This window comes from Cupressus sempervirens, chromosome 10 (genome assembly GCF_028749045.1).
Source record: "Cupressus sempervirens isolate cs-2001-9-10 chromosome 10, ASM2874904v1, whole genome shotgun sequence".
Classification (NCBI taxonomy): domain Eukaryota; kingdom Viridiplantae; phylum Streptophyta; class Pinopsida; order Cupressales; family Cupressaceae; genus Cupressus; species Cupressus sempervirens.
The window spans coordinates 745496291-745510591 of NC_143127.1; the positions used below are offsets into that span (position 1 = coordinate 745496291).

Consider the following 14301-nt stretch of genomic DNA (forward strand, 5'->3'; position numbering starts at 1 on the left):
AGGGTTTCGAACAAAATATCAGGCGGCGGCTATGGAGGTCAATAGTTGTAGAAAAAATGGTGGATTTGAGAAAAAACATTGCAGAACCAGACCAAGAACTAGTCGGATTTAGGGCTACAGCTGTTGGGTGGAGGTCACAGCAAGATTGAGGTGGAAATAGGAAGCTTTGGCAGATGTTTGCGGCTCCAAACGTGAAGGAGAATTCTCGACACAAATTTGATGAAAATCGTAGGTTGTAGACTCGATTTCCTTTGCAAATCATGTGGAAAACGCAAGCAAAACTCAGTATTCAGCAGAGTAATCACCGGTTTTTAGCAGTAAAAAAATGCAGCTTTAGACACCCAAACGAAATTGCATTTTTCAGATGGGCAGAAAAAACGACCTCCAAAAAACTTCCAGAATTTTGATTTTTCAGTCTCTTGAAACCCTAGTCAAGAACAGGCAGCAATGAACTTCAAAAAAAAAAAGAGAGATAGTTTCGAAAATTTTAGAGCAAATAATTTCCAAAGAAATTATAAAATTCTCGAAAAAAATTGAAGTATTGGCTCTGATACCATGTTACAAGATTCAAGAAGAGTTGGCAGATTAACGGATTTTCGGAGAATTGATTGACAGAGGAACAAATGTGTTCTTTATAAGGAATTACAAGGACGTTGTTTCTAAAAGAAACAACATAGACTGAAGACGGAATTAGAAACAAAACTAGAGACAGGATAGGAAACATTCCTATCTGGACTGAAGAAAAAAGAGACGAGATAGGAAACATTCCTATCTAGACTAAAAGACAGACTACAGACAAGTAGTTGACTATTATAGAAAGTATAAGATATTATCTTAATACCTTCTTGGTTTAAAATTAGACCTCTGGAAGCTAGTCTAGACTCCTCTTGAGTGCATTCATTCTTTAGTAGATCAAATTTTGGGAGTTCAGGGCGTGAACTTAAACCTCGTATGAAGGTTTCCCATGATAGCTAAGAGCAATCATGCTTAGTTCTTTATCATCCATTTCACTTTGCATAGTAGCGAGTTGATCCTTTAATTCAGTAATTCTAAGAAAGTAAGAGGTAATGGATTCTCCATTTTTTCATTTTTATATAAAGTAGATCTTGTTTCAGAGTTAGCAATCTACTTGTATTGTTAATTTCAAATGTATTTTGAATGGTGGAGAACATTTCAAATGCGGTTTTAAGATTGGCTATGGATGGAAGCATATGATCCTTTACCGAATCTTATGATTATTTTCATTGCTTTATTATTATGCCTTTTCCATATTGCTTTCTCAGATTCATTTTCAGACATGGGTAAATTTGTTTCAATGTGATTTTCTAATTCCATCTCTCTTAGAATTATTTTTAAGTTTGGTTCTCCAAGATGAGAAGTTTGATGCTCCATCTAGCCTATCTTGAATTCTTACGTGATTCACCATTTTAATGCTTGAAAAAAAAAAAAAAACTTTTCCTACCTTTAACTTTGGCTCAGTTTTAAAAATTAATATTTTGTAAGAGTTTTCTTATCAATACTGCTCTGATGCCATGTTAAGTATAGTGGATCTCTTATAGACAAACAATAACAAAATGCTTGTAAATAAGTTCTCAATTTATGCAAAATATAGGTACTTATCTTTTACTGTGGCTTGCAGCAAAATCTTTATCAGTCTTCCTTCTTTGGCAATGATTAAATCTCCTGATCACTGTATAGCAAAAGGTGAAGGTGATAACAATAAAACAATACTGATACTTGACTGCAGGTACTCAGATGCCTTGAATCAATACTTTTCCCAGCAGCAGTGGTGAGTATATATATATGCATGGAGAGACATGACTCCGAAGAGCCATGTCTCTACGTGGCCCAAAAGCCATGTAGGGACATGCCTCTTCGGAGGCACGTTTAGTTAATAACAACTGCCCAAACAAATTATATAAGCCGTTACCCGATAACAACTCAAAGGGCCCGATAATGCTTAATACATAACAAAGGCAAAGCACGGGGTATGAAACCAGATACAAGTAATAAGTCACTGATAATATGAAGCCCAACCAATATAAGTTGGTCAACAGTATGCTTACTTTGCTGTCAATAATTCATGTGTATGACAGAGGTATATGTATACGTATATGTATGCATATGTAAGTATGAATATATGTACGTATGCACATATCTCTGTGATACATATCAGACAGTGGTAACATAAATTTGATGCATATCTCTCTGTAATGTAAAGCAGATATCAGTAACAAAATACAGATGCTTATATCTCTGTGATGCAAAGTAAACAGTGGTAGCATACGAGATTCATGTTTTGCTTCCTCTGTCACTAAACGTTAACATAGATGACTAGTTCACTCAACTAAAACTGTGATCGCAATTCAATCCAGAGAGAGGTAACAAGAGATGACAGAAGGCGAGAATATAGACAGGGCTAGAATATAGACAGGGTTAAACATGGCCTCACGAGACAATAAATACCAATACTAAGGATTATCAGGTTTCAAAAGTGCCAAAAATAGCACTGATGCATCTTACGCTGATTTTTGAACTGCAATGCAATGATATGAAGCACAATGAAGTCAATGGTAACATAGCAAATAATCAGGTAGGGAGGATGATGGAAGTCACCATGTATCAGATATTCTAGTCTATATCCAGCCTATGCACTATGTGATGCCTATACATCTTGCCAATTACTAACTGCATTAAATAGTTTATGTTTCAAAATATTCCTTATGGATTAAAAAATACGAAAATTTGTGAACAATAAGATTTTTTGAACCATTTATAACTTTAAAACAGAAAAATTCATTTAAATTTATACATGCATGATTGGCAATGTAAGCAAGCAAATGATCTTGGAAAGAGCTTCTTATGCTAAATGCAAATGATAGATAAGTACCCTTATTGAAGCTTGTAGAGCTGCCTGTATAGCCTCTCGCTCAGCTTGTCGCACTATGACTGCTGTTCTTGTAGACTTTCTGACTGTCTTCTCTACTTCCAGATCAATAGCAGTCTCCTGATCTTTGGAGTGAGCAGGTTTTGACTCCTGAGCAGAATCTTCTGCAGTTTCAGGGGAAATCTCTAAAGAGGATAAAACTTTCTTTTTACTTTTTTTCTTAATAGCTTTCCCAGTCCCAAGAAGGAACTTCTTCTTCTTAACAGTCCTATACAGCAGAGATCATCAACAAAAAGAAATATGAGTATCTAGTGATAAATCCTGTGAAGCGTCCAATAATAAATGACATCACATACTTATGGGTGCAAGCAAATGAAAAATCAATAATAAAAAAATACCTTTCTTCTGCCTCTGTAGGCGCTTCATCTGCTACAGGTTCCTGAAATGGGGAACAAAAGGAAAGCCAAATATAAAGAGATACCCTTCACTCAAATTAGTTACTCTAAACCAAATAAAACACACTTACATCATCATCAAAATCACTGTCAAACTCATCGACTGCCTCCCCTTCTTGTTCATATTCGTAATCATTTTCCTCCTGCAAGAGGCATTTCATATTCCGAAATAGCCAGGTCATTTCAACTCAAAACATATATTTTCTTTTCAGAAAATGCCTATACATGAGAGAAAGCTATAAATGGTGAGACATTGTGAGCAAATCATGTGATTCAACTGCTTGAACATAAAGTATTTTTAACACATGCATTCTAAGAAACACAACAAGAGACAATTGATTTGATGTTTGTTCACCACAAGTTACAACCTCCAATTGGGGCTAAAATAAGCTCAAGATCGGAGCTTTAATATACTTGCAACTAGTTGGAATTGTAATCATTGTGATTTTCACTTGAAAAGCAAAGACTAATTTCTATATGGAACCGACTGAGGATAAAATGCCAATTGACCTTGATGAGATTGACCCAATGTCTGAGCGGATTGCTTCTAATGATGAATCTCTTGAGCCTGAGGATTTTGAGATCCTAACAAAGACCAACTTGGATCCTTGTTATATTTACAATATCCCCTTTTTGAAATAGAATTTAATAATAATAAATTAAATTTACATTGTAAATATAAAAGGATAAAATTAAACATAAGATTACTAATGTTTAGTTAAGTTCAATGAATGGTCAAAAGGCATGAGATGAAAAGATGTGACTCCCTCAAACATGAGATATAAAAAAAGGAGAATTTCATCTGAAAAGCTGGAGGAAGGGAGGGAGTGGGCAGGGGGGATTTAGTTAAGTTTAATAAATGGTCTAAAGGTGCAATGAAAAACGGTGACTCCCTCAAACAAGAGATATAGAAAGGAGAAGAGAACTTCATCTTAAAAGAGGGGAAGTAGGGAGCAAAAAGGGAAGGTGTAAATCAAGAACGAATTAATAGAAGAAAACATGGAAGTGGCTCTCTCTAAAGCTTGTATTTATGAAAGGTTGTGACTCCTTCAAAAGGTGAAACTATGAAGGGTTATGACTCTCTAAAGGTTGTAATAATGAGAGGACATGACTCTCTTAGAGGGCAGTAATAGATTATGAATCTTTCAAATGGTTGTAATTATGATAGATTGTGACTCTCTCGAAGGGCAAAAATAATGATAGGTTGCAACTCTTTTGAAGGGTGGTAATTAGAAAAAGCTTGTGACTGTTTTAAAGGGCAGAAATGATAAAGAGAAGTGACTTCTCTCTCACATCAGATGATATAAAGGGGCAAAGATTTATTTGGGGAATATTAAGGGAAATAAGATATAAGGTCTCAAATCAATTCATTAAATATTCTGCATTTAATCAGTAATTTGGTATGAATGATTAAAATTTGATAATATATGAAATCTAAGAAAATGAAATTATTATGTGATCTTTTATGAGTACGATCTAGGCAATAATGTGTCATTATTTATAATATATATGTTTGTTGTAATCAACCATGGTAGGGGTAATAAGAGGATACAAGAAGGGGAAACAATTATGAGGTCCTATTCTAAGTACGTCATCTCATGGTGATGACAAATAGTTTCATGAGGCCAACGGGGTGCAACAAGTGCCCCACCCTTTTGCTTAGAAATAAAGGATATTTCAAATGCCCTATTGTAGCATCTATAAACCCTTACCATGGTTGACTATTAGGCTAAGAAACTGTAGTCATAAGGATGAGAAAAAGGGTGACCATGGAAGAGGGGAACAGCTACAAGATTCCTCACTAGGTACATCACCTCGTATGGACGGCAAAGGGCCACATGATGATCAAGAGGGATGGTATTTGCTCTTGGGGCCTAGGGTACATGATCATTTTAAGGCACCCTAGTATGCCCCTTATCCTAGCTCTCTTAAGGTTAAACTCCAACAATAAAATATAAATATCTTATGATTGAATTAATGTCCCTAACCCTTGTAGGAAAAATCGATGCATCAAAGTTTAGGAAGATCTCTTTTCTATATTATGCTTCAATGATTTCCTAACAAGTTGCAATATCTCAACTAGGTATATGATGTTACCAACTCTGTCCTACTTGTTCTACTTGGACATTGTGATTTAAGGCAAAAAACTAGGGCATTTACAAAAGGGGGCATTATAATATTGAATGACTTGGGAGAGGCCCTTACTCAGAAACTTTATTATTAGGATTTCCTCCCTTTAGCATGGCTTTAATTGTTGTAGTTATTGGCTACATTTGATTTTTTGGAACTTTGTACTCAAATTCATTTGTTGACTTTGCTCAAAATTACGGACCATATTTTACTATCACCTAATAATTTTGAAGTATTCACTATGAAGTATGTTTTAAGCAATGCGTAATATGAATCTAAACAACAAAAACTAATTTTCTACAAATCACAAGTTAAACCTCTCTATTATATATGCTTTTTGTATGTCTATGCTATGGAGATGCCTTATAATGTCCCCGTCATAAAATAAATGTATTTAATTAAGCCTTGTTAAGGGGCCGATTGATTTAATATATCTCGGACCCATTTTAATTTTTGTTTTTGTAGTTTGTGTCATCATCGGCTATCTTTGCACACCCTTGGAAAGTTTCCCGACGGGTAAGCACGGCTTGTAGGCAGTCTATAGGTATGCAATTTGGATTATTTTCTCTATACTGCGGATTCCTGTTGCGATTCTCTATTGTTCGTCATTTCGAAAGTGAATAACCTTCCCTATTTGGCTCTTGTAGTTTCAATGGGATTCAACCCTCACCCTATTCTGACGCTTGCAACACTTCGCTCGGAGCTGGCAAATCGGAGCACCATCTTTTGGCAATTATTGATTTAAGGTTATTTCTATTCAACATCTTTGTTCTTGTCAGCATTATCTATATATTTGTGATTAATCGTTCAGTATAGGTCTGAATCAATTCTGCCCCATCCGCAATTCTAACACTCAAGGTACATACCATTTCACCCTCTTGTCTAAGCTTTGTACGGCCTTATATCCGTACAGCCTCTCCTGCTAGACCGTACAGCCAAGCCTCCTAAGATCGTACGGATTGCTTTAAGCATATCGTACTACCATCTCACAACCACTGTACGGCTCACCTTGCCTTTCGTACGGCCATATCCCAACCACTGTATTGCTCACCTTGCATACTGTACGACCATCAACTGCTCTCTCTCAATTGTACAGACTCCTCATAAGCCATCGTACGGCCAGCAAAGGATACCATACAATCTCCAAGCACTCAACCGTACAGCCACACACAGGCTGGATGCCATTCTGACCTTGTCGTACATCACTTTGCTTGTCCATTGCATTACAATGCTCGTCTATTCGAAGTTGAACGTATTTGGGAACATTACAGTGGTATCAGAGCTTTTGATCTTGCCTGCCTATGGAAGTGAATGCAAGTTTATACTCGAAGGAGAAGGTGAAATAACCCTATTGATAGAATGGCAGATCATCAGGATCCTACGATAGAACTCATGAATCTTTTAAGAGAGCTGAACAAAAACCAAAAGCAAATCAACAAAACCCTAAGGCTTATGCAAGAAACTCTAAAAAAATTGGCCAAAGGAAAGACAATAGGAGAACCAAATGGGCATAGCGATGATTATGTTTCAGGAAGGACAAACTTTCAACCCTCTCGCTCTCGACCCTCAATACCCATCTTCCTTCCAAGGAAAAGAGCACCACGCCAAGGAAAAGAGCCCACTTTTGAGGAAATGCAAGAAAAACTTCGAGAAGATTGGCAAAACGCGAATATGGAAGGTGATATATCTTATAGAGACTATGTTGATCAAAGAATGAGATATTCTGGCAGGGGAAATCGAAGTTATTTTAATGATGATCTTAGGAGAAAGATCGGAAAGGTAAGCTTGTCGCTATTTGATGGATCTGGAGTCATTACCGCACAGTCATGGGTTCTAAAGGCAAATACCTATTTCCAACTCAATCCAATGCTCGAAGAGGAAGCAATCAAGTTCGCAGCACTTCATCTAGAAGGAGTGGCGCATGAGCGTGGCATCATGGATTGGTCACAACCAAGTGACCACTTATGTCGAGTTCACTGAGAGACTCATTGACTGTTTCGATGGGAAGGATCATGAGCTAAACTTCAAAGATCTAGCTCAGCTAAAGCAAATGGGCACGGTAGACAATTACATCACTGAGTTCCAAAGGTAGTCAGTACTAGTCACAAACATCTCTGAAAGATGTTGAATTGTGTTATTCATGGATGGGCTGAGAGAGCCTTTGAGAGGTTACATCAAAAGGTTCACTCCGTGTGCACTCATGCAGCTACACCAACACCATCCCCACAAGAAGACAAGGACAAGGAGCCAATCCAGAAAAAACCTCAGTTTGATGAAGATTCTCGACAAGAGGTACAGAGGAAAAAGCTTTGTTTCACATGCAAAGAACCATGGGGTACTGGTCATCGCTGCCTTGAGAAGGGAAAGATTCATTACATTAAGGTGATCCTTGATGATGATGAAGAACAAATACCTACAATGACTGACGAAGAAATTACCCAACAGGAGAGAATAAATGCCCTGATACAAAAAGGGGGTTTCATTGCAACCCTCACTATAACGACTAGAAGCGGTATCTTCAGGGTTCGTGGTACACTTCACGGAAAATGAGTCCCAATCATGATTGATAGTGGCGCTACACTCAATTTCATCAATTCATCTTTGAGCATGAAGTTGAGCATGAAGGATTTGAGGTTAAGGTTGCAGAAGGAACCTTGTTACCTTGCACTTATGTGATCCCACGGCTACAAATTTCCATGGGAAACTATACCATGGTAGATGATTTCTTTGTCATCGATTTGGTTGATACTGATATCATTTTGGGCATCCAATGGTTGGAAACTCTTGACGAGTACACCCAAAGTTTCAAAAGGACAGACTTTTCATTCGAGATAGATGGCAAGAAGGTGCTAATAAGAGGAACGTCAAATAAAGGATCAAGGGAAGTCACAATCAAGAAGATAAAGGCAATTTTTAAACAAGAATTGCTCCCAGACGCTACAAGTAGAAATGAGATAGTCAACACCTCACCACATTCCTTGGATAATTGGCGGGCCCATCTATTGGTTGAGTATTCCAAGAACACTTTTGCATGCGAGTTAATGGATGGCAATGTACGCAATGAAAAATACAAAGTTATTGATGACATCATTTACTTCGGCGAGAAGATCTACTTAGTGCCTGACTCGGAACTGGAGGAGCTGATTATGGAAAGTTTCCTAGAACAGAGTTTGCATTTGCTTGAAGACAAGCAAATTTTGGGACGGGAGGATTGTAATGTCCCCATCATAAAATAAATGTATTTAATTAAGCCTTGTTAATGGGCCAATTGATTTAATATATCGCGGACCCATTTTAATTTTTGTTTCTGTAGTTTGTGTTGTCGTTGGCTATCTTTGTACACCCTCGGAAAGTTTCCTACGGGTATTTAAGCACGGCTTGTTGGTAGTCTTTAGGTATGCAATTTGGATTATTTTCTCTATACTGCAGATTCTTGTTGGGATTCTCTATTGTTCACCATTTCGGAAGTGAAAGACCTTCCCTATTTGGCTCTTGCGGTTTCGGTGGGAATCAACCCTCACCCTATTCTGACGCCTGTAACACTTCGCTCAGATCTGGCAAATCAGAGCACCATCTTTTGGCAATTATTGATTGAAGGTTATTTTTATTCAGCATCTTCGTTCTTGTTGGCATTATCTGATATATTTGTGATTAATCGTTCAGTATAGGTCTGAATCAATTCTGGCCCATACCCCGTCTGCGACTCATAACACTCAGGGCACATACCATTTCACCCTCCTGTCTAAGCTTTGTATGGCCTTATATCCCTACAGCCTCTCCTGCGAGACTGTATGGCCAAGCCTCCTAAGACCGTACGGCCTGCTTTAAGCATATGGTACGACCATCTCACAACCACCGTACGGCTCACCTTGCCTTCTGTATGGCCATATCCCAACCACCGTACTGCTCACCTTGCATGTCGTACGGCCATCAACTACTCTCTCTAAACTGTACAGTCTCCTCATATGCCATCGTACGGCTAGCAAAGGACACCGTACAGTCTCCAACCACTCAACCATACGACCACACACAATCTGGATGTCATTCTGACCTCGTCGTACATCATTTTGTTTGTCCATCACATTACAGTGCTCGTCTATTCAAAGTTGAACATATTTGGGAACATTACACACCCTTAAATTTCAAAAAATGAATGTAACTTTTGTCTTTTTTACTTTAGATTTTTACAATTTTTAAATTTAAAATTTTTCTACATTTTTTAAAATAATCTTAAACTTTTGGTTTACCGTTTTTTTCCTGAAAAAATGTGGGTATGATACTAAGTTTGGACTGAAAATCAATGCTTGACAATTCTTCAAAAATAGAAACTAATAATCTAAATAAACTTACCCGAATCAAGTCTTTAAAGTGACTTTATTATCCAAGTAAGCCTAATCTTCTAATAATTAATTAATAATAGTCTAATAGATCACAACCTTTCAACTTGTATCGGAGGTTCATCAAAGTGTGAGAATGTAGTGGCCAAAGGAGAACATACACAAAACCCAATATCATTCCACTATCATCAAAGTGTGAGAATGTTGTGGGCAAAGTAGAACATACACAAAAGCCATTTCAATATCATTCCACTATCTTAAACACTTATACAAAGGGCCCTTTTAATTTTAATTGTTGGAGACAATTCTAGATATGTCCAATATTCATGCATGACATATTGCAAAGTCTTTTATTGCCAAACTTTTTTATGCGCATGTAATCCTATTTCATTTGGCATGTTTTTAATTCAAACTAATGTAAAGGTGTCTTATATTGGTCCCTCATTTAACGCCCCTACAATATAGAACCTACACACTACCCTCCTTATTAAAGAATGTGCTGAGGTGACTTTGGTAATGGAGGACATGAAGCAAACTTGGTTTAAGTTGGGCTGCTCCAGTGTCATTGATGGTGGAACATCAACCACCCATCAGCATCATAATCAAATGTACATTTGGCTATTATTCTCTTAGAACTATTGGCTGTTCAAGGAAGCACGAGCATATGGAGTAATTTCTGATTTTGAAAGAGGCCATTGAGGAGGTTGGACTCTCAAATGTTGTACAAGTTGCCACCGATTCAATACGCGCAAAGTAGATGGCATGAAGTTGGAGGGTGCTTACAAGCACATTTTTTGGACCTCATGTTGTGCTCATCCATATGGTATAATGCATAAAAATGCATAAATTGAATAAAGCAAGTGATGTTAGAAGCTAGAGATGTTTAAATTTTTGTTTGCGCCCACCACATCATTTGCTCTTTTCAAGTCTCTTTTCAAAATGAAAACCTTTAGAAAATAAATTAGGGGAATGACCTTCAAATAATTAAAAATTTGGTGTGACCTATTGTATGTGCACTTAGATTATAAAGCCCTTTGGGTATTATGCAATCAAGCTTTATTCCTTTGTCATCGGGCAAAGATGTGAATATGGCTCCTTGAAGATGTAAAAGAACATTTGAATTTGCATTTTGGAGGGAAACAACACGCTGAATGACCTTTCTTAATATAAGTTAAATTAATGAGCTCATTCAAATTTTATAATATTATTCTTCACACAAATTGGGTATCCTAATCTATTGTTATTGGAAATTAGAGGCCGAAAACCCACAAATCCCGATAACATCTGTTGCACAAAAACCCCTATCTAACATTAAGCAATTACATTCAAGGATTGCATATGAGCTTCATTGTTTTTCTATTCGGGTAGCTCCTGTCAACACCTATTTGTTGAGTTCAGTGGCTCTCTGACTCGGTGAATAGGGATTGTGTTGAAGTTTCGATAGCTAAGATAAATATTATTTGTTAATTTGATAGTGTTCTATATTCATTGTTCCAACTAGACTTCCGGTTCTTTGTCTTCTTGGCTTCCTTATTGTGATTAAGATTTTTCTCTTCAGTATTACATCTCCTTGGTTTTCGTATCCTTGTCGACACTGGAAATAATTGATATGGCATATCATCAATGATCTGTATTTATCTCCTATTATTTGCTGGAAATAATGGTGACATGGCAAGATATGACAACGCACTGTAATGATTCTTACCTAGCATCAGGTCTTCCTCTTACACTGAGCCTCATCGGGTTTTGAATTAAAATTTGTCTCCAGTTATGTAATTGTTATCGGACTTCTAACAGTTTACACTTGGCATTCCTGTGCAACCCTTCAGCTTCTGATTGAACTCTTTGCTGCTTAAAATGAAAACAAGGAGGTGTGTGCGCCATTTTTTGAATGGGGCTTGTTCATCACGACTTGAAAAATCATTATTCTGTGCAAGTTATTCTATATGTATCAAGATCAACAGGGGTGTGTGTGGTCTCTGTGCTGTTAGCAGCGTTAACAATAACTACAACTGTTGCATTCTCTCTGCTCTATGTGAGCCACTGCATATTGTCTGTTATTGTGTTTTCTAAGTTGTGGAGTTATGCGTTACTATTGTACTACGTGTAGTGATGTTGAGTACTATTTATATTTTGTATTGCAATTCAAGGTGAATGTGTTGAATTGGTTCTATTAGAAACTGTGAGAGTTCTGATAAAATAAAAGGCAGGCTTATTGATTGTCTGATCCCTCTCCAGTTTTGAAGCACAGTCGCCCATAGCAAGAAGTCTTGTACTTGATTTGAAAACTCAATAAAGGAGTAGCTTTTGGGTGTGGCTGAGTTTTTCCCTTGAGTAGGAGGGTTTTCCCAAAATAAATAATCGTGTCATCTGTTTGTATGCTTTTCTGGTTTTTTCATATGTTGCAATTATATTATTCTGGTTCAAAACTTCAACACGGTATCAGAGTGGGTCAAAGAAAAGATCCTGAACCAAAAGAGGTCCATTGGATTCTAGAAGAATCGTTATGTCAATTGGGTGTTGAATATGTTGTTCGATGAATTATCGAATACTGAGAAATTGTTGCTAATTTGCATGCTCATGGGCATTTAAGAGGTTATAATGTCCAAAGCTTTCCCCGCAGCCTTCATTTTTTACATCGACAGGGAGGATGCTCATCTTTGCTTGAATGTTTGGCATTAATGTCTATGAGGATAGCAGATGTGTTATTCAAATTTTTCATTCTTTGCCTGCACTATAACTGTGTGATGGCAAAAGATCTATTGGTGGATTGTGAGGAAATTTAGGCAATAAAGAGATAATTATTTTATGATAATACCTTTGAATATTGATCATGATTTTTTTTATGTAGTTAATATAATTCATGTTATTACAGTGGGAATAGTGAATGCTTTTAGCATAGATCTATATATGTATCTCTTCATGATAGGTTGATTCTATCAATTATTATTAATCTCTCTTGGTTGCAGGACAGATTGAGAAGCAACTGGGTGATGAGAGATTACATGCAAAGTCATGCATGATATAGAAATGAATATGGGTGATGTTGCTTGCAGCCATGGGACTGAAGTGATGATACATAATGAGGAAGAACCTATATAGGTTGTCATTATGATTAGTTTCTTTTATGAGGAAGAAATGATATTCAGAGGGAGCTTGTGTGGCAGAGGGAGAGTGAAAAAGCTCCTTGCTTGATCAAGCATTGGAGTCATTTAATTTATTGCTGAGCGGGAGGATGATCTTTATGTACTTTAACTAAGTTACCAGATTCTCTCCAGCAACCCTCAAAGTCTGGTTCAATTCTGTCCAAAGTCTGGTCCTTGTCAAATTCTTCTTAAATTCTCCTAGAGAGCCACAGATTCGCTGCAAATTCTGTCAGAGGAATCTGGGCAGAATTTGGAGCAAATTTTGAAGAATTTGCTGCCCAGCAGCCGAACACAAGTTCAATTCAGTCTCAAAACAAATTGCTTTTACTTTTTTTTAAAGTTGTTTTGCCTAATTTGGTTTATTCGATCCTCCCAACCCTAAAAGTGACTGCTAAAAAGCCCAAAAAAATGTGGTTTATATGTCATTTATGCATTTATGAGTGAAAATGAAAACTTTCTTATAGAGGAAATCCAAATTGACAATTAGTGAAGTCCAAATTGACAATTATACAGGAATTTCTTTTTAAAAACTATGATATATTCTTTGAATCCAGTGCTTAAATTCTGAATCTCAACTTTTGATCTAGCTTGGTTAGAAATCCTCTAACCAATATTTTAAAAAATAAGAAAACTGCACTTATCTTTCGATGATTCCTTTCATTCTCAAACTGTCCCTTGATATGGAAATATGTCCCATGCATGTGACCAAGCAAGTGTATGATGTTGTATGTATGACTAAATGATGCAATTAATATCCTATTATATTAAAATATAGACATGGTGGTGTATTTTCCTATGTTGCTTTACTATTAGCATACTGGTGTATGGACTTATTTGTTTTTGCATACACACACACATATTATTAAAAAAAAATATGTTTTGGTACGGACGAACCCAAAACAAATCCGAACCCAACCCAAAAAATATTTGGACAAATTTCGAACCCACATCCATACCAAAATCCGAATCAGCAACTTAGTACTTTAATGAGTCCTTCCCTATTAGAGAAATTCGAGGTGCAATCCCTTGTTAATGAATTCTTCTCTGCAAGATAAGTTCAATGTGCAATCCCTTGTTAATGAGTTCTTTGAAAGAAAAGCTCAAGGTGCAATCCCTTTTTAATAAGTTCTTCACTGTGAGAGAAGTTTGAGGTGAAACCCCTTGTTAATGCATGCTTCTCTGTGAGAAATGTTTGAGGTGAAACCCTGGTTCCACCCTCTAATTGTAGCCATGGTAGATCCACCCTTTGGGAGTACCCATGGTGAATGTCATGTGACAGACTCCATGACTTAGTTTTATGCTCTTTCACCCTCTGGGAGTAGCCAGGGTGAATGTCATGTTGAGAT

The 14301-nt window shown here is 36.9% G+C and overlaps 1 protein-coding gene across 2 annotated transcripts in view; it reads right to left on the reverse strand.

The window, feature by feature from the left end:
- Nucleotides 1-14301, reverse strand: part of SWC2 (DNA binding protein SWC2) — a 123153-nt gene that overhangs the window by 83182 nt on the left and 25670 nt on the right. For both annotated transcript variants that reach the window (XM_089807426.1, XM_089807425.1), the window contains exons 4-6: nt 3414-3485; nt 3286-3326; nt 2891-3155 (exon numbers count right to left, since the gene is read on the reverse strand). In XM_089807426.1, the coding sequence (XP_089663552.1) occupies nt 2891-3155; nt 3286-3326; nt 3414-3485 (378 nt within the window). The remainder of the gene's footprint in view (nt 1-2890; nt 3156-3285; nt 3327-3413; nt 3486-14301) is intronic.